The sequence below is a fragment of the Labrus bergylta genome, chromosome 10 (assembly GCF_963930695.1).
Source record: "Labrus bergylta chromosome 10, fLabBer1.1, whole genome shotgun sequence".
NCBI lineage: Eukaryota > Metazoa > Chordata > Actinopteri > Labriformes > Labridae > Labrus > Labrus bergylta.
Genome location: NC_089204.1, coordinates 22362563 through 22384128, shown reverse-complemented (window position 1 = coordinate 22384128; position 21566 = coordinate 22362563). Strand labels below are relative to the sequence as shown.

At 40.2% G+C, this 21566-nt stretch overlaps 1 protein-coding gene across 4 annotated transcripts in view; it reads left to right on the top strand.

The window, feature by feature from the left end:
• The window catches only part of kcnma1a (potassium large conductance calcium-activated channel, subfamily M, alpha member 1a), a 155344-nt gene extending 134001 nt beyond the window's left edge, over window positions 1–21343 (top strand). For 2 of the 4 annotated variants that reach the window (XM_065959233.1, XM_065959234.1), the window contains 9 exons: window positions 869–1093; window positions 1652–1844; window positions 5547–5660; window positions 8690–8820; window positions 11174–11368; window positions 11820–11938; window positions 12628–12852; window positions 14007–14035; window positions 16807–21343. In XM_065959233.1, coding sequence (XP_065815305.1) covers window positions 869–1093; window positions 1652–1844; window positions 5547–5660; window positions 8690–8820; window positions 11174–11368; window positions 11820–11938; window positions 12628–12852; window positions 14007–14035; window positions 16807–16958 — 1383 coding nt within the window. In that variant the 3' untranslated portion in view covers window positions 16959–21343. The remainder of the gene's footprint in view (window positions 1–868; window positions 1094–1651; window positions 1845–5546; window positions 5661–8689; window positions 8821–11173; window positions 11369–11819; window positions 11939–12627; window positions 12853–14006; window positions 14036–16806) is intronic. The other 2 variants (XM_065959235.1, XM_065959236.1) reach the window with 1 other exon arrangement.
• The last annotated feature ends 223 nt before the right edge of the window (window positions 21344–21566 follow it).

Sequence of the window (21566 nt, the reverse complement as noted above, 5' to 3'; positions counted from 1 at the left end):
TAGTTTAAGGGGGGGGCTGATGGAAAATCCTGCTTGAGTTGGGTCACCGAACAATGTTTTAGATGTGTTGATTATAGGTAATTAAAAAAGATATGCATATCAAATTAAATAGCTCAGGCAACAATCAGCTGACAGTATGAACCATTCTGGAGTTGTTTTGTTGCCATTCTTTGTTCTGTTTCTTGTCTCCAACAAAAAAAGACATAGTTTTAGTTTCAAACTAACTGACATCGCAGAAGCGTTATCTTATACAACATTCACCCAAACTTGCAATCAAATGCACATCGAGCTGCTCCAACACGCTACAGATTTTAGAAGCAGGGCATTGCATTGTTCTTTTTTTTGACGTGAACTTCATAAAGTAGAGGAGCTTTGTTTATTTATACCTCTGTGATTTATGACAGGGTCCTCGTCATACATACTTTATAGGCCTAAAATCTTACAAACTGCATTTTTCAGCCTGATTGAATCAGCTGTCCTTTAAAAAAAAAAAAAGAAGACCACTTGTTCTTGTTTTCGCTCTGTAAAATTTTTGAGTTTTCAATAAACTGCTTATAAACAAAATAGTAGTTAACCAAACTTTGTACTCGTATGATTAGTGATTAAATGTGTTAATGATGGACATTATATAATTGGTTAACAAACTATTTAATTTGGGTTTATAACAGTTTATACAGACACTAAAAACGACATTTGAACCAATTGTAGCTCATGCACATTAACCACCTTTATATTAACAGTACTCATTTCTATTCTGTATTTCTGTGTTTGTCCTTGAGTGTGCTCCCCTTCCTCCTTTCTCTGTCTACACTCCTCATCCCTCTCTCTCTGCTTTTCTCTCCCCTCCCTGTCCCTCCTCTCTCTGCAGACCCGGAGTGAAGCCTCGATGACGGTCCTGAGCGGTCATGTAGTGGTCTGTATATTTGGGGATGTCACGTCCGCTTTAGTGGGGCTGCGAAACCTGGTGATGCCTTTAAGAGCAAGTAACTTCCATTACCACGAGCTGAAGCCCATAGTGTTTGTGGGCTCACTGGATTACTTACGAAGAGAGTGGGAGACGCTGCACAACTTCCCCAAGGTGTCCATATTACCTGTAAGTGTACCAGCACACCCATTAGCTGACACATTTAAACCCGAGTCTGTTTAAATAACTAGCTCATTGACATTTTGAGTTAACATACACTTTGAAATCCTGAGAGGGGTTGTCAGTTTGATTTGATCACACATTACTCAGTTCAACGATCACTCCGTAAGAGCATAGTCAACCCTCTCATACTGAGCAGTGACACATCCTGCACATACAAAATGGAGTTTATGTGTGTTGCAGCTGCAGTGCCCGTCACAGATGGCGTGGCTTGCTGCCTTAGAGCTTGTTAGGCCTAGCTTGACTGATGATCAGAGGAGAATCCCAAAGACAGCCCTCAGCGCAGGCTAGCCTTTAGATTAGTCCATGCCTCTGATTCTCCAATGCCCAGTTAGATCAGGGGAATGTCATCGCCTCGAAACAAGAATACTTGTTAACTAATTTCCCAAAGCTCCGTTCTGCTCACTTCTTGAATTTGTTTTTCTCTCCCACATGTCTGTCTCTTGTCTGCGTTTTGTGTTCTCTCTCTCTGTCTTGCTCTTTCTCTCTGTTCTCCTCACCCTGAAGGGTACACCATTAAGTCGGGCAGATTTAAGGGCTGTCAACATCAACCTCTGCGACATGTGCGTAATACTGTCAGCCAATCAGAACAATATCGAAGACGCCTCTCTGCAGGATAAGGAATGCATCTTGGCATCACTCAACATCAAATCTATGCAGTTTGATGACAGCATTGGGGTCTTACAGGCTAATTCCCAAGGTAAGGAGTGTCCTATTAGACTTCATGTGCACTACTGCCCAAAGGGGACAGGTTGTGGCAGGGAGGAAAGACAGCAGTCAAACATGGAGGAAGAAGAAGAGGGAGAAAGGATAGGAGAGGGGAATTAAGAGGGCTACTCAGGAGGGGTGGAAGTAGTTTGTCAAGCACAGAGGTTCTTAATTGAAATATTCTGCAAGTTTGTTGTAAGTGGCATGATCCCTTTACAGTAACTCCTGAAAAAGGGCCAACACAAAACATTCTGTTGATTGCTTCATCAAGCCTTTGAAGAGTGTTTACTCCACATAATGTCTGATGATTCCAGTCTTGTCCCTGGTAATTACATGCTGCTAAACCTCCTTGATAATATTTTTTAATGATGTAATCAACATGACTGTGTCATTTGATGTTGTTCCCCCTGATCTGGTGTCTGGCAGATTGTGTGGAACAGATTGTTGATGTTTGCAGACAAACGCACGAACCTGGCATCCCATCAGGCCTCATCATCATTAAGCAGCTAGTACAAATCACCAGGCAGGCCAATTCAGCTGCTCCTCATTAGTCACAACAAAACAGTGACACATGCTCACACACACCTTCTTATTCAGATGTGTGTGCATGTATGTTCATGAACATAACGCACAGACAATCTTGCCATTGCAATCTTCCCCACACATCCACAAACAGGTAATCCTCCGTTTATGATTAGCCCTTAAGGCATGACATGCCTTGAGCTCAGTACTATTTATTACCACCACAGAGACTGTTGTAAATACAAATCAAAGTTGAAGGTCCAAGAGGCCATTTATTTTTTAGTGCAGAGCACTTTCCCATGTTTTAGTAGAATGCCAATGTTGTTATTTCAGCCGCCTTGAGTGAGTGATGTGCTGTCGATAGCAGTGCCACTGAGGGACAATAAGCAGGGTAAATCTTAGAGTGTGTCGCTCTTGGGTGCAGTGTTCACAGAAAGCCACCTCAACATGGAAGCCACTAGCCTACATCCTCTACTAGGGTCGATGGATGGAGACTATTGCCATCAATAATTGGGTCTTACCCATTTCCATGATAAATACTTCACTTTAGAAAACACACATACACACCACAGTGACATGCAATCATGCATACACAAGGAAACATGAACATAGCTAGACGCTGCTATTGTAATCATAAGTATTGCTTTGGGGATTCCTTCCTCCTAGCGATGTTCCCATTCAGACACTGTCTGCGGAATTTAAAACAAGAAGGTGCAAATGAATAAGTAAACATGTGCTTTCCTGGGGGAGAGCTTCTCACGGCTGCTGTAGCATGTAGTTAACCACAGAGCATAGTACTATGCCTGGGGGGCTACAGGGATAAGGGGGTATGTAACCCAGATCTCAGTTGTCTTTTTGTACATTGTTGATGAACAGACGAGGTCACAGCCTCACAGTAATAACAAACAGCCTGAAGAAGAGGAGATGCTGTTGGACTAGGCTGGTTTTCAAACACTGTTCTAATCAGATAATGAAATGATTGTGTGGATTGCCGAAATGTTACATTGGAGGCAAAAACAAATTAGCAAAAACATTTTTTAATAATTTGGTGAGGGGTGTTAGCCAGGAATTGTTCTGTGGCATTGATTGCTTAATGATTTGTTAAATACATTTCATGACTTGGACAAACCAACTTTATGTCTACATTTGTCTTGTGAGATTCAGAGCTGATTTCAAAGGTTACATCGATGTTATAGACATTTTTAAACTATGAAATTTGTTCTTTTATATACATTTGGTCAGAAATGACCGGTTAAATCAGAGCACATCTCATTTAGTTAAAAGTTCGAAACATGTTCAAGTATGCATTACCTCTTAAAATGGAGAGAGGGCAAGCTGTGTAGCTGTACGTGTTTTGCCCAGGTTCTTGAGGTTTAATCGTATACAGAGAGATTTTCATGTTTCATGTTTGAAATAAAAATCTTGCATGAATTTACTTTCAGAAGATCACACTGATCAGGGAGTAAACTCAGTCCTCCTCCGGCTCTGACTGTAGGGAGACATACAGCTCTCTGTTTGGAGTTCACCAGCTCACATTGCAACTTTAGAAGAGCTTGTAAGCTAACAGGTTTTGAAAGCAGCACAGCAACAGGCCTCATGTATCCCTGTTTTCACCAACAACTTTTTGTTGCACACACTGTGCAGAAGCTGTTCTCCTGCAGCTCTGTACTCTCTTCATGTTCACTATCATACAATAAGAGCAGTCTTTTAGGCAGTATCCTAAAACATGCTGTCACTCTACAGAGAAGTAAACATCATCTTTTATGGACATCGACAAAATGATGTTTACACTGTCTGGGCTCATGCTCTCTGGTTGACTCGAAGTGTCAAACCTTTGCTTTTTCCAAGTTCAGTAATTGGAATAACAAGAGTTATGATTATCCAGGCTTCGGTTCAGTGTATGCTTCCTGCTGTGTACTAAACTATTTGATGTCTTTTCTGTTGCAAAGAGCTGGGAGATCTCTTTTGTAATGTAAGCAGCTCATTGAGTTTCTTGACAGGGAAGGCACACGCGCGTACACATTCATAGAGAATTTGCAATCCTTTTAAAACTTTGTGACCTGAATATATTCCCTGCATTATGTTTCCTTGGTGGTGGCACTATAAGCTGGCATTTTGCTGTAGTCAGCACTAAATGATGGATGTCAAAACACAGTTGATGCATTATGCATATAGCATTACAGATTTAAGGTGTTTACTTGTCACTTTGAGGAAATGCAAAAATGTGAAGTCATGTGAATTCTCACTCCTGTCACTTGCACTTGTATTTCATGGTTCTCAGCCACGCCACTTCGGATAAAAGGTTTTCAGGATCCACTTCACCAATTTTATTGTAACAAAATGAACAACATATAAAATTTATGTCTGCCCGTTGATGGAGGGATGTGAATGCTAAATATGTCATAGCTGACCCCTAAAAGCAAAGTATCCATATTGCAGTTTTTAGGCAGGTGCCTTGTTCACTTAGCTTTCGCCTGCTTCTTCCTATTTTTCTGTCAATCCACACATATTGGTGACACGGAAAAGCAACATCAACAACTTCATGCTGACTGAGCCCACATACACTTTGGATAATGGCAGTGATACACAGTTCCAGGTCACTCCCTCATGCGTATAATACATCTCAGATAAAACACACTTATGAGAAATGCACATTTGTTTTTGAAATGTATTTTTCTCCACCTTCAAAAGATTGAGACACTTCCCCACAAGCCAAAACTCAGCTACCACATCACAAACATTTGTATTGATTTTTTTTTCTGCCATAGAAACGAGCACTTCCAGTAAATACCATCAGATTTACAGAACACAAACCACAGTCCAAAAAGCAGTATGTCAGTAAGAGCACTGTATACAAAAAAATAAATATTCAAAGCATCCATTAAGAATTATTTTAGGAAAATAGGTGGAATTCTACTTTTAACCAATGAGAATGACATTGGATTTAAATGTATACAATTTAAAATGTATTTATATGTTTTCAAAATCGACTTTGATTGTTCAGAAGAGTGACAGGAGCTATCCAAATCCATATGTTATTGTGTGATCAGAGAACTTGACATCTTTTTCTCTGTTTTGTTCTGCTGTTTTTTTCTTTAGGACAGAGGAGCATTTTCTGACACCAAACACTTCTGTTATTCACTCATTTATACAAACCTGTGTATGTTTTCAGGTTTCACGCCCCCTGGAATGGACAGGTCATCTCCAGACAGCAGCCCAGTACATGGCTTTGTGCGTCAGGCTTCCGTCACCACCGGATCCAACATCCCCATCATCACAGAACTAGGTAATATTGGTTCCAACTACACCTAATGCAAAACAGCATGCCAAAACCAAATAACCTCAGATCAACTCATAATTCATTTGCAGATACATAGAGCCGATAATCTAAGATTTATGCGTCATGCTGCTACCAAAAGTTCCAACTCATTCAAGTCAAACGGACTTAGGAATGCGTGATGTGGAATTTTTGTTCACTTTCATGGTAGCTTTGCCCAACTCACGTTCCCTTTTGTACGTGCATTTTTTTGGATCTGGCTAGCTCTATTAAAGTGGTGATAATGTGAGCTGTTAGGACTGGAAAATATCTTTGCTTGGAGGACAGTTTTGTCTACTGTAAGTTGAGCATGTCAGACAGGCACTTTAAAGACTAAAGCTACATGCCCTGCAATTTGTCCATTAATGCACAAGAGAAACTGCCTGATATAGAGGGTAAGAAAAGGAGAAAGAAACAGAGTGAAAAGGTAGAGGGGAAAAAAAATCTGCCTTGGTTGCAAAATGGGTCCATTTATTAATAACAATGGCAGTGGCTGTATTCCCAGTGGTGGTGGGGACTCATGAAACTTTCAGATCTCTGAGGGGCCTTCTAAAGCAGCAGAGGCCGGCTACTCTGTCTCCCCTGACCCAATTAGGGAGCAATGGAGCATGAGGCCAGCTAAGAAAAGGCCAGCAAGAGAAAGGAGCTACCTAATGTAACTTGTAACCAGGCCAGCCATTACCTGCAGAGATGCTCTCCCATTAGACTGCTGGCCGCATACGTAATGATCAAAACTTGATGCTACCTACAGTATGTTGGAATCGGTTGTTGGTTGTTGTCTTTGACTGAACGCCAAGCTTTAGTTCTTCCGCAGCTTATTCCCAGTTTGCAAATTTCGCAGCTACAGCAGCGGTAGATGTGATTAAATTGTTGGTTGGGAAATGAACAACATCCAGAGGAAAGAATGGCTGCATGTCTCACTGGAACCTTCTGCACTGATTACATTTTCATATCTTTGGTTTGCAGAGCCAGAACTTGATTTAAATCAAGTGAAAGCATAAACCTATGCTTAATCTAAGTTGCATGATTTTGTGAGCCAAACATTTCAAGTAGGTGTGTGAATGGATGAAACCAGGTTGATCTCTTTCCCTGTCTTACTATGAAAGAATTGATTGCTGTTGTGGTGGTCTCAGGCCATGTCAGCTCTTGCTTTGTTTCTGCAATGAAAGTGTCAGTTTAATTGTGGAGTTGACACAAGAACTCTGAAACAGCGAAATGCCTTTACTGCAGTCTATGAAACTGTTCCAATAACGACGCCATTTCTCCCCTTCCTTGCACTGTCTCATCGCCATTAGCTAAACCTGGCAAACTACTGCCATTGGTTTCACTCAGTCAGGAAAAAAAAAGTGGAATCAACATACAAATGATAACAGAGCTGGGTAAGCTGAGCCTTTGTCCTCTGCTGCTGTTCGTTCCCTCGCTCCGCCGCTCCGCTCCTCATCAGCTTGTCTTGATTTATCTGGCTGCAGTCAAGGCCCTCGCTGCTCCCATGGCTTCACTTTGAACACATTTTTATTCTTCTTTCTGGTTGAAATTGACTGTCTTGTTTTGGCCCCTTTTTAATGATTTTTTTTTTTTCTTTTTGGGGCTTTTTTTTTTCTCCACTTGCGTTTGCCGAGCATCACTAGGCTTTTGATCATACTCAGTCTGTCCTTGTGGCTGTTTTCATATCAACACCCCCCTGACTCTCTACCCCTTTTCCTTCTCCAAGCACACACGCACTCACAACCCCCAATTCACTCCTTTTGGACCAGGCCTGTTTGCATCAGCCCCTTGTCTCTTTGACTGACACTTCTGTTCCACAGAGCACAGGAACCCTGGGAAGAAATCAGATATGAAAAAAACTCCAGCTCAAACCATCTCTTAAGCTGTTAATTTATTTTTAAAATGTATTTTCCAGATTCTTTTTTCTCCTTTAGACCATATCTCTGAAGCTCAGATATCAGAGTCAAACAACAACTTGTATGATGTTTCTTTTATAAATAATACTGGTTCATAGACCCTTCACAGCCCACTGCTGCTACGAGTACAATCCAATTGTACTACCAACTGCACAATGCATGGGTGACTAAAACTATGCCTGTGATTTTGAGTTGTTATTTTCCGTCACCCGGTGGCACTATGTGTGATACGCCGACCATATATATATATGAATCAAGGGTTACGAGAGTTTGTTGTTACCTGGCTTTAATTTGACTTTCAGGGCAAAGGTAAATATCTCTGTAAAGGTGATGATGTGACAAACACATTGATCAAGGAAAGCTTTGAAAAGAAGCATGAACTTATAAGTGCATGTTTTTAATGTGACATTGAAGCCATTGTTGAAGTCTCACTTTTTCATCACTAAACTGGACACATTAAAATAGTAACTATGATGGTGTTCTGATGAAATTGTGATTATTTATTCCTCATTCAGTCCTATTAGTGCATAAAGTCATTGTTTCTAGACAGAGAAGCTGAACGTTTGTGTGTTTTAAAGTAATGACAATAAGTATTTTCAAACTACAGAGTTCAAGTGACAGTGACTACCGAGGAATTCATGCAGAATAGAATAATGTACTAATCATAATTTGGGACTTCTACAATGGTTATTCCTGTGTGTGCATAATATACTGAAATATTCTTCTGAAGTTGTTGTTTGTCTAAATGTGTGAGATGCATCCTGCATGTGATATAACATGGATTGTTTTTTCTCCATCCAAACATTTATTTTAAATTAACTAAAAGATAATTAGAGGACAGTTTTTATGGGATAAAATGTTTATTGTTACATCATATTGCAAGATCCCATCCTGCATCAATACCTTTATATCGTGGACTGTTTAGTTAAATTTTCATGATATAGACAAATCTAATCATATCAAACTTGACATAAACAAAGAACTATGTATTTCTGAACTCTCACGTGATGTTAAATGTGTGTGTGTGAGTGTGTGTGTGTGTTTTTCTAATGCTCCTTTACACCGCCAGTCTCTAACTCCCCATCTCCCCTTTCCCAGTGAACGACTCAAACGTTCAGTTCCTGGACCAGGATGATGATGATGACCCAGACACAGAGCTGTACCTCACTCAGCCTTTCGCCTGCGGCACCGCCTTCGCTGTCAGTGTGCTCGACTCTCTGATGAGTGCGGTGAGTTCCCAAGCAGCCTGCGCGCCGTCTGTACTGGAGTGTGTTTCAAATTGCTTTGCACAATAATCCATTTTGGAAACATTTCATGAATTAGATTTCCTGAGTGTTCAGTGTTTGGATGTTATAACAGAATTTCAAAGAGAGAAAGTAGAGAGAGGTTTCACACCAAGTACCTGGAGATGATACGCCCACTTGGTAACAGTTGCATGTTGTTGCACTTGTAGAAACTTCAAGTGGAGGGTTACCAACTTTTAAGGTGAGGGATTTGGTGTGAGACAGGCTAGAGAGATGGACCTGAGACACCTTAGAAGATATTAACCTGAGGATATACAGTTGTGAATTTTCTGTTTTCTTCTGCTTCTTTGGTGCTCCTTTCTCCAGCAGTCAATTAAAAAAGATCATATTGTTTTTATTTCAGAAAGAATGGAATACCATTTTAAAATACTTGACTGTAATAACCTTTATTATCTTCATTTGTATGGCACATTTTTTTTACAACAAACACAGCTCCAAATGGTTAACAAAAGGGGGAAATAAGCATACAAATTGACAGAATGTCACATTAAGACACAAATGGAGCTCCATTATATGAAATATAAAAGAAAATCCTCGTCAAAGAGAACAGACATAAAAAACACACACTCATTTTTATGGAAATGAAAATGATGAGTAATCATCATTCATCTCAGACTGTGAGATTCTCCCACTAATGAAGGCATAAAGGACCCAAAAATAAACCTTTAAAAAGGTATTCATTACGCATACCTGCATCTCTTAAAACACTAAAAGGAAATTTGTTGGCATCTTAAGTGAGATGTATTCAAACTTAAAATAGCCTGATTATATTTTTTTTACAAAGTAAGTTTTAAGGGTTAGTTGAATGGCTGTTACTCAGGCTATGCTGTTAAAGGCCAAAAAAAAGCCCTTTCATCTTTTGACAGTGTCATTGCTGCACTGGAGATAAGATAAAGGAGGAGGGTTGTAAAAGAAATCCTCCTCTACACCTCATTTTTCCTCCCCCGCTCCTCTCATGGCCAACTGTGGTTTTTCCCTTTGGTGCTGTGACGGCTTAATTCCAGCAGCCCTCTCGGTGAGTGAGGGGTTAGAGGGGCGTGCAGAGGCGAGCTGAGCAGGGAGTAGAGCAGGCGTCAGCTGTAGTCTGGCACTGGTCAGAGGTGAAGCCGGCTAATGGACAGTGCTCATCCATCATGAGGCTCCGCAGGCCTGTCAGGGGCCCAGGGAGAGGAGCTGCCACTCTGGTCCGGCTGCCGAGTGACATCGGCTGTCTTCACGCGAAGCAAAAGCAGGTCCTGATCGGCTTGAAGGACAAGAGAACCTGACACCCGCAGAGAGCAGTCAAATCGTTGTTTCAGAAGGGAGGCGGACATCATACAGTGTGTGGAGCTGTGTCCCTACAGCATGAAAAAGTGCAGTGTAAAATCATAGTACCAGTTTAATCCTAAGCAATAACCTCTCTTTAACTATGATAGAAGAACATGTATTGTTTGTGCATACTTCTTAAATTAGATGCTTTAAATACTATCTCATATATACATATATTTTCAAATCTGATGTAAATTAAATATGTTCTGTTACAATGATTATTTTTTTGACCAAAATAACAGAGGTGTTGAAAACTGGTTTTCTAAAAAAAGGACCTGGCAGGAATAGACTAGGCCACAGATAAGACATATCCTAAAGGAGCATTACTCAGTCTTATCGACATTCACCAAAAACACTGCGTGACAAAATAAAGGGAAACTGTCAGGGATATAAGCAGGGATAAATACACAATGGTGTATTTTCCTCCTGTAGTTAATTGGGGGGGGGGGGGGGGGGGGGAGCTTTCATCCTCAATCCTAACGTGGACATTGTTTAATAAAGGCTATTTGTAACCACTTCACTAATATTCAAATATATCATGTTGAATTTATTTCTGTTGTTTGCAAAGGATTTTTTTTTTTTTTTTGCACAATCTCTCTTGAATGGTGCAGCTTTCCATTTTACATTGCCATTGTATAATAATGCATGAAACAATATGTTCTTGCCAAGAATCTGCCATACAGAATATTGCCACTGTAGGCATTTTGCACAGACAGAGAGTCCTTTGTCATCCTTTGATATTTCAACTTTAACTAATGTACTGTGTCTTTGAGTACCTGAAAAGCACTTTATATATAAATGTATTATTGTTATCTTCCATGGCCGTCCTCCTCGCCCAGTCAGCTCTATGTGAAGAGACAGGCTGAGGGTTGACATAATAGGGGCTGTGCTCTCTTCCCACATCTGCCACCTCCCTACTTGTGACTCTTATGGCATCTGCTTACACATATCCCCTGTCGCTTCTCCCCAGACGTACTTCAATGATAACATTCTGACGCTGATTCGGACACTGGTCACAGGGGGAGCCACACCAGAGCTGGAGGGCCTGTTGGCTGAGGAGAACGCTCTGAGAGGAGGTTACAGCACACCGCAAACACTGGCCAACAGAGACAGGTGTCGCGTGGCCCAGCTAGCTCTCTACGACGGGCCATTTGCTGACTTGGGGGTAAGTGGATGTTTAAGCGAAGATGACACGCTTTGGCACTACCCAGCAGCACACATCTGGCTGCCTCCACTCCTTGCGGTCCTTAATCCGATGTGAAGAACAGTGATCACGCAAAGCAGGCCTATGTGGATAGATGGAAGTGGGTTTTATAGAACAATGAGCACCACAGAGGAAATTCCAAATTTAATTGGTTCCAACCTTGTTTTTACAGCTTTTTGTTATTGTCATACAGAACTTTTAAAACTAAAGTCATTTAGCTTTTCCTTAGATGAATTATGGCATCTTTTTTTACACTGCTGATTATGCTGATTGCTAACAGCTTACTCTCAAGCAATTTATCCTCAGCAATGCAGAACATTCAGTACTCACCACAACTTCAGCAGAAAATTACATTTACTCTGGCTGCCCTACAGTACCACTCTGACTGTGTCTTTGCTTTTCTGTTCCTCAGGACGGCGGTTGCTACGGGGACTTGTTCTGTAAAGCACTGAAGACGTACAACATGCTGTGTTTTGGAATCTACAGATTGAGAGACGCTCATCTCGGTTCCCCGAGCCAGTGTACAAAACGGTACATTATCTGCCGAATACCCTTTGTCAAAACAGATGTGATTAAAAAAATGAGCAACTAGCAAATGAAATTAAATATATCAAATTTAATTAAATTCAAAACTGACAATCGAGATGAAATACATGTGATGTAATATCAAGTCTGTACTTAATATGTTATATGCTATAAAAGTCATATACTGTCAAACGTGATCATATAAAATCTATATTGTACAGGTTTTTAAAGGTCGCTCAAACAGAATTCAGTCATGTGTAACAGTTATGTATGTGTCAGTTTAAACCTATTCTTCATTTCATATATGAGGTTCTGCATCTTGTTAATTGTGATCATTTTCATTTCGACCCAAACAAACATGAAGTGTCTCGTATTTCTGTTGTTCCTCAAAGTCAACATCAACTCATTTCTACTGTTAATAGCAGAGTATAATGTCAAGTTTATGCTCAGTAACATACACATTCATTTGTTTGTTTGTATTGATCCAATTCTGTGAATGAAGAACTTTACTTTTTCACATTTAAACATCAACTCAATTTTTTTGTCTGTTGTCTTAATCTGTAGCCTACTGCTCAAAGGTGTTGGAGCAATTACATTTATACTCATGATTCTTCTCATCTGTTAAGGTCTCCTCTGTTATTTGATGCAGAATGATCATCAAGGTTTAATCTCTCCAACATTTGTTTCCCTGACAGGTATGTGATCACGAACCCACCGTACGAGTTTGAGCTCGTTCCCTCAGACCTGATCTTCTGCCTCATGCAGTTCGACCACAACGCAGGCCAGTCTCGGACAAGCTTGTCCCACTCTTCCCACTCCTCCCATTCCTCCAGCAAAAAGAGCTCCTCTGTCCACTCCATCCCGCCCTCCAACCGGCAGAACCGCAGCAGTAAGACCCGGGAGGGCCGCGACAAACAGAAGTACGTACAATCAAAAGTCTCTTCGTGTTGCAGCTTGCATGTTTAGTGTTTTATACTTGACCTGTAGATTATAGGTGTGTGTGTGTGTGTGTGTGTGTGTGTGTGTGTGTTTGTGTGCAGTCTGTGGTGACACATGCACTGGTATACACTGTGTATGGTGTGTTTGTGTGACTCGTGTTTTGCATCCATGCCCGTTGTTTGTGTGTTTTCTTCATAATCATCTGCATGTGATATTCACCCTCACATCACAGCTTTCATAACATGACAAAAGGTTAACTCACTCTATGGAAAGCTGGGCTTCTTTATAACTGTTAAATCCTATTTTTGAATGATGCCTGTGGCATTGTAAACAGTAAACGACTTATTTGGATGGCACAGCCATTATGGTTGAAACAAGCTGACAGTAAAGGCCTCAACCACAGCCCAAAATAATCACATAATGGTACACAACATATTCAGTTTGTTTTCAGTCTATCTGTTGTTTCTGTCTTAATATTGGATCATTTTGGTGTCTAACACATGTGTAGTAAATAACTGTTGTTTGGTGGATATTTGTGCACACTTAGCGCACATGATCAGTATGATCATGGATGAAATGTCTTGTGACTGACCTTCTGTAGCTGATAGGGAATTCAGAGCTCATTTGGCTTCTTATGAGCTGTTATTCATAATATCATCCATAAGTGGTGTTGAGATTTTTATTTATTTAAGGTACATCTGTACTGCTTTATTGCATGTCGATGTTGTTAGCCTGTGTAGCAGGTTCCTGTTCCTGTTCTGTTTGTCAAAACATTTTTAATGATTTTGAATTTGGTGAAATACTTTGCTCTTTATGTAATAATAGATCGTATTCTCCCTCTCAAAATATACTCTTTTAATTGACTTTCCATCTGGGAGAGTAACGTAAAGATTGTTTTAAATTGTGACTTCTCTAAAAGCATGCAGATTTGTTACTGTTACTTAAGATAGGACATAGAAATTATTAATGGTAGACGATAAGCCCTCAATACATCTTAAAATGAAGATGTATGATAAATTCTATATACCGTAGTAACAATATGTAAGCCTTGGTTAGATTGATAGTCTTTTGTCAGTTGTGTATTGACTGTAAATACTACTCACTTACAGTAGATTACTTACCTCTCTTTCTGAAGTGCAACAAGGATGAATAGAATGGGCCAAGGTATGCAAGTTAACGATTCTGCATGACTTAGCAACCTTTACCTGGGGTTCTGATCATAACTATGTCCCCTGTGGGTATTGTTATGACGAGGGGAGTTTGTCTTTATTCATTATGTTCTTCAGATGTTAAGTAAACCATGCCTCAGTTTAAGTTTTGCTTTCGTATGGAAAGCAAAGTGTCTGCTGCTGCTCTTGCCTCCTCCCTGCCACGATCAGGGCCATCTCCACATCGCATGAGGTTGAGACGAACCCCCACTCCCCCCTTTCTTTGTGCCCTTATCTCAGTTATTCAATTGATGATATGAGTTTCCTTTTTCTCCAGACACACCTTCCTGCATATACTTTCTTTCTATCATTGATCATGCCTTTTTGATTTAATTCAACTTGAGATGGTTTGCATTGTGTGAGAGGTCTGTGTGTTTGTGCATCTTCCCTCTCAGTGAATGCTCTTGACTGTAGCAGACTTTTAGGTGTTATATTTATACCCTTATGAAAAATAATAGGTAAATATTGTACTGGCATCAGCATAAAGCAAAGATTAACAACATGTTGCCCAACTGTACAAACCTAGATCACAGCTCACATGTAGGTCAGACCGATTCAAATCCCCCTGATGCAGCCAATTGCGTACTTCTTCACAGAACTGTAGCAAAATATGTCCAGCCCTGTGCCATCAGTCACACTAAAAAAGTGGGAGGCATGACCAATTTAGAGCCTAAATTGAAGGGGATATGAGTCTGTCCCCTCCTTGTAACCCTGTGCACCTGATATGAAGGTTTGAGGCGACATTGCTAAGTTCCCCGTATCAGCAGCAGACTCTGGAGAGAGATGGCAGACATCTTGCTTCACCTCAGGCACAATTCTGCACATCAAATACCTGTGCTGTTACACACGACCCCTCAGCCTGAAGCTGGCTGACACACATACACACACAGACACAAGCACACACAAATGAATCTCCACACATGCAAGCCTGCATGTACATGAACACACATTCACACAAGCATGCACACACTATCTGCTCCACATAGCAAAGTTAAAATTTGATATTACAACTTTACCCAAGAGGAACTGACATCTTGAATGGCATTGCAGATGTCTGAAGTGCAGGCAGAGAGTTTACAAACTTCTGACAGTTGGCACACTCCCTTTCCTTTCGTCCAACTCGGCTCTGAAACAGTGCTCTCATAGCCTATTTTAGCATGAAGAGGTTTTCTCTAACATGACCTCATCTTTCAGATGTTCTTTTAAATAATGACTGTCTGCATAAGACAACAAGCTTACTTAGAAATAAAACAGTTCAGTTGTAAATTCCGCCGCCAGGGGGCTCTTAATCCAAACAATAACAGAAGATGACGTCGAGGCTGGCGGGGAATCATGGTAGTGATTCTCTCTGCGACTCCCCCCTGACCACCCGGTGAAAACATACTCCGTTTCTCCGACCTGAGTAAGGCAAGATGTTTACCGACGATGTATCCTTATGCAGCGGTCTTTGACGTAACAGCCGGTGTTTCCTTGGCGATTAACGATTAACATTTCTTGTCTGTCATGGCTGCTCATCATGGCGGTTGACACATCCCGTTACAACTATAAAATTGCTGATTTCTCTGGCTTTAATAACTTTATGAATATTTTTTTCCCACCTATCTTCTTCTTCTTCCTCTATCCCTATCGTTTTATGAATTGATTCATAGAGGGTACACTGTTTAAGATAAGTGTAAACCTTTGAACTTTGTGCACGTGTCCCAACCTCAGAGGAAGTTGCAACTGGGCATGATATCTGTTGACATCATTCCATTTACTTTATTTGTGAAAGCGCTTATTCTAGATTTGAATTTGTTATAAATCTCGACAGGATTCCAGTTTGGATAATCAGCAGAAGCATATTTTTTGGGACTACTTCCTTTGTAGACAGAATTGAACTGAAAACTCAAGAAACTGTTTCTGTGAGCACCAAAAAACTAAAATCTGTTGTCCTTCTTTTTTTTCTTCTTTTTTTACTGATATAGCATCAGATATCTCTTTGCTGAAGAGAATAGTTTGCATGGTTTAAATAGTACACGAAAATGTGATTTCTTTTGAAGTCCAATAGACCAAAATCCCTTTCAAATTAAAACAATGCCCTCACTGACTTCAGTTAATTCAAATAAGATTTCTTCTTACCAGCCTGTATTTGATTATGGTTACTGTGAGGTACTTTCAGTTTGTGTCTACTTTGGCGCACCCTGTAGACAAAGTGGCACCTCTTTGCTGAGCTCGTCCTGTACATGTGTAAGTAGTGATTTTTAACCCTAAAACTTCCCCTACTTTACTTTTAAAGTTAAATGTATCACGCTTTGAGAACCTTTGCTGTGGAAAATGTTAGAAAAGGCTGTTTCTTCAGTGTGCTGTTTATCTCTTTGACTGACACATGGTGGTTTCAGACATTTGAAATACCTATGGAGAAATGACCAGTCTGTATGCTGATGGTCTCTCTTGCTTTTGTAGGTCATTTAGACAGTAATATTTATTTCACTCTGTTTCATAAACAGTTAGAAACTCTCACAGGAGCTTTACACAATAACAAGAAACAACAAAAAGACATTTGAAATTGGCTCAGCCGACCAGAACACAAACTCAATCTGGACCTCAATATTGGTTGCCGATCAAAAAGAATGCTATGCAAATCTATCACTTAAACTGGGGCAGTATGGTTGTTAGGAATCACATGTTTCATCCTTTTCCAAACTAACTCTACCTCCTCTTCTCCCTCTCTCGCCCTGTCCTCTTTAGAAAAGAAATGGTTTACAGATGAACCAGAAAATGCCTACCCACGGAACATTCAGATCAAGCCCATGAGCACTCACATGGCCAACCAAGTCAACCAATACAAATCCACCAGTAGTCTGATTCCACCAATCAGAGAAGTTGAAGATGAATGCTGAACACGACAGGGTTTTCTTGCTGACTCACCAGACATCTGTACGCGCTTTCAAAAGAGACGAGAAAAGATCGCCTGTGGAGGAGTGACGATGATGATCACAGGGATGTTGAAGACTAAAGCATTTCTCTTCTCTCATTCTTCGAATCAAGAGTCGGACAGGAACCCAAACTGGACGGACCTCCTATGTGTATACCTTTAATGTTACTTCCATGCTCTTGGACATTGTTTTATTTATTAATGTATCCATAGTGATGTACATAATGACAATCAAATAAGGATTGTACAGCCCCTTCCCCCTAGCACTTTTTGGAATTATTTTAAGAGTTGACAAAAAAAAAGAGTACTTCCTGTAATTCTTTGCAATATTTCACCTCTTCGTGTGACCAGACTCAACGGCTGAGGCCGCTGGTTCTCGGAGGATGAGGGTTGCAGTGATGAGCTGATCATATCATATCTCCCAAAGAGCTGCCCAGATGCTTCAAGTTAAACCAGCTGGGTTCATTGACTTCATATCTCCTGTCTGCTTCTGTTCTATTTGCACTAAAACTGAATAAGTTTCTTTTGACAGAACAACTTGAACCATCTGATTCCCCTTCAAATCAAATATTGTGAAGGAAGAAAGAAAGGGACGGAGGGCTGCTTGGCTTCAAAGGCATACTAATCTTGTTCTTAGGTTGTTGTACATCATGTCGTCGCTTAAGGTTTGCTACTTCTCCGTTGACTCGTCATGTTGAGTGGCAGCATTCCAGTCCTGCAGAAGAAATTCATCTCACAAACCAGTAGACTTAAACAACTTAGAGGATGGTGCAGTGTCGGTGTTTGCTGGCTGAAAGAGAAAACCCTGTACCTACATGTCTTCTGCTGATACGTCAGATCATAATGCCTGTGACTCTGTTTTCAGCTCCTATCGCATGATATGTGCCTGAGCCCCCTCCATAACAGATACAGGGTGGTTGATCAAGCTGAATACCTGAGAAGGATGAAAAAAAAAAATCTTCTCTGTCCTTCATGCGTTAAGGAGCTTTTATGTTATGTACAAGCTGTGTGTGTGTATGTATGCATCGCGGCCATTTGTCCTGCTGGTGTTGCGCTGATCAGTGCTGTCGTCTCCTCCATCAGCTTGTACGTGATGGTGAATCTTTGAAGGAACAGCATGTGTGATTTCAGCTCAAAAAAATGAACGTCAAGGTTGAATTTATGAAGAAAAATCTAGAGGGTTTGGATCTACTAACAAAAAACTGTTGCATCAAAACCAAAATCCCCAACTATGTTTGAGCCTATCACGAACAGCAGCGGCGTGCCCACCGTTAAACACTTTGCCGTGAATTCTGCGGCAAGAATTGGGATCACAAAGACGAGTGGTGTATTTTCTGAATGTTTTTCTGTTAATAATGACTAAGAGAAATGCCACATATTGCGTAAAAGTGGGCATCAATGGGTCCTCCTTTAATCGGAGCAACTGCCTGGCACAGGGTTGGCACAGAGGCAGTAAAGCGCTTGGATGTTCTCTGTCGCCAATCCAGATGTTACACGCCTCAAAACTCTCAGGAGTTAAAGATGCTGTTCTGTCCCCCATTGTGGGAAAAATGCTCAAACGTAGTTGGGTGGAAACGCAACCATGCCACAGACTGCTAATAAGGACACTGGAGAGGAACCGGTGTTCTTCATGTCAGCCTGTGTGCCACAGAAGAGTGTATTTTGCACATGTTTAGGAATTAATCGATCCAAATCCAGCTGTGATGGAGGATTGAGGTGGTAGCCTTGTTTATCCTGAAAACATAAACTTATATACAAAATATTAAGTTGGATTTATACATATAAACATAATTATTTTGTATCCATACACATATTCAACTTGTAATTATTTTTCTAGAAAAGAGCCAAGTAATTAAAAAAGCAAGTATTATAAGATTTAAAAAGAGTTAAATGATATCTTTAACGACTTCATATCAAATGATTTAGTGTTCCACTATATCACCTTTATTTAACTTCATACTCAGACAAAAGATTATTTTTTTATCACCTAATCCCACGTTAACAAACTGCGTCACCCTGGAGCCAGTGAGGCTTGGACTAGCTTGCATTGTGAAACCACCATCTTCAGCCTGGCAGCTCAGCTCTGTTGAGTGCTTGTAGAAATCAATGAATGCTCACCTCGTTTAGTCGCACTGATGAGCAATTACCAAATAGTATGTCTGCTGCTTAGCATTGCTAGCTACCAACATGCAGACAGAGGAACAGATGTAGAGGAGGGAAAGAAATGTCGTGTTTAAATTGAGGGCAAATCCGAGCAGAATTAATAAAGAGAAGACGACTGTGTGTGCAGGCCAGAACTGAATGACCTTCATTAGATATGTTTGACCTAAATTAGGTCCCTGGTGTAGAGGAAGAGTGTGTACTCTACAGCACAGTGTGCTGGTGTTATCAACAGAATATGACACGGAGACGCTGCCAGGTCTCCGCTATAGACTGTAAAAAGTAAAAATGACATAAATAATTTAGGATTATGCGAAAGAACATAATAATGTGCTACATTTGTCTGTGTAAATTCAACCCATGAGAATAGGCCACATTTCTTTTTCAAACCAAATGATCAGAGCTTCAATGTCTGTCTATTGGATGTGTTGCAACTATACTGAAGCCTCATACACATTGTCCTGAAGTGAACTTTGAACTGTGATTACATCGTCGTCACACTTTGTAGCAAATAGATTTCTTTTCAGAAGATATGTTAGTAATATGTATGTTTAATTGGGTTGTTCACGGCCTATTTGCCAGCCGGAAAAATAAGGAACTACTCATATTTGATAATGGCAATGACGCATTATACATAGAATTGACAAATTGATTGTTGAGCTAAAAAAAAAAAAAAAAAAGATTAATGTCGATGTTGAAAATGAAAGATCCTGGATTCCTGTAGGGATGTCGAGGTTTTATGAGTAGGAAAAGTGAGGTGGGATTTGATCTGGTTAATCGGCCATCACAACGATGGGAGGTAGCACCAATTCAGCAAAGGTTATCAAAAGAGAGAACATCCTTAATTTCCCTGTTTAAATGACTTTGTGTTATTACAGGGTTTACATTCCATTTTGTCAGCTTGTCATCTGTCACCACTGCTTCTTATTTGTTTACAGAGTATTGCTTTGAGATACTTAAACATAGCATTGCTCAGAAATAAAACGGAACATGCTGCAAACTGGCATCAACACAAACTCGTAAAGTAATGCACCATTTGTTTTCATTACACTTGACTACTGTGCTTTTTCTACCTGAACACTCATTGTGCGACTCATACAGGCATTATTTTACAACACTGGACTGAGATGTCTCTTCTTCCTACACCTTTTCAAATGTCTCTTTTTATGTCTAGATGTTTTTTGTTTTTTGTTTTGCATTGTATACCTCTAAAGATTTTTAGAGTTTTTTTTGAAGTGCCATGAAGAATTTAGTTACGCAAGCATCCTTCAGTCATTCAGGGGACACAAGCTCGCTATGACCGAGCTGAGTCCGTGTGTTTTCCACTGTGAAAACGGTGTCTTGTACTGACATGGAGAACATCCAAGCCATCAATGCCTCCATGTCAGTATAGTGCCAGGCAGTGCACGAGGTCAAGAGGAGGACCCATATTAAGTCCCGCTATAACGAAAAGTGGCATTCAGGAAGTCTGAGGGGCTGCAGGAGCGGAGAGAGATGGATATGGTATATACATATTGTCTCTACTGTGTTTGTTTCCAGGTTATTAGGTTGTCATGTTGTGTATTTACATACGGATGACTGAAAGATGCATTTAAAGGCCCAGTGCCTGTAACATCACATGTGTTTTTGTACACGGAACAAATCAAAGACTATGATGCGTAGTACGTTTCTGTCACAGTATGTTGCATCATTTTTGTTAATCTATTTGTTGCTGTAAAGGATGGATATAATAACTTATTTGCTGGGAATTGTACCAGATATAATAGAACATATAATACTTATGGGGGATGGGAGGTGGGTCTCAAGTCTTAAAAACACATTGAGATTGCATTCAGCAATTTTGATGTTTCTTTTTTTAAGAAATGTTCCTTCTTTTTTTTTTTTGGCTGCCTATCAGTTCAGGAAGCATTCAGGACATTGCTCTTGCGTATCACAGATAAGATTTGTTGGCACATCTTCATTGCAGCAAACAGGAGTTCGACATAGCAGTCTAATTAGTTTGGATGTGTTCTAGATATGACGGATAAATGGATTATTTGATGGTGCTGAGTTGATCTACCTGACTCTGTCAAATATAATCTGCTGATAAATATACTGTCTTGTACAAAAAGTTTGTACATAGATTGTACATGGTTTCTTTTTGTATTTTCTCAAATTAAAATGGATGTATTTGTGTTCTAAACAATGAAACTCTCCTCTTTTTATTCAAACTACAAAGACATGCTAACATCTCTGTACATTTTTCATTTGATGCGACAGTTTCAGAGGGAAATGTCGTTTGAAGATTGAGATATGTGTTTACAATGTATACCGCCTTGTTATTCCATAAATATATTGTATTTATTTATACACAAACTGCACACCATTAAAGGCTTTATATGCCATTTTTTTTGATCCAGCAGATGTCGCCCTT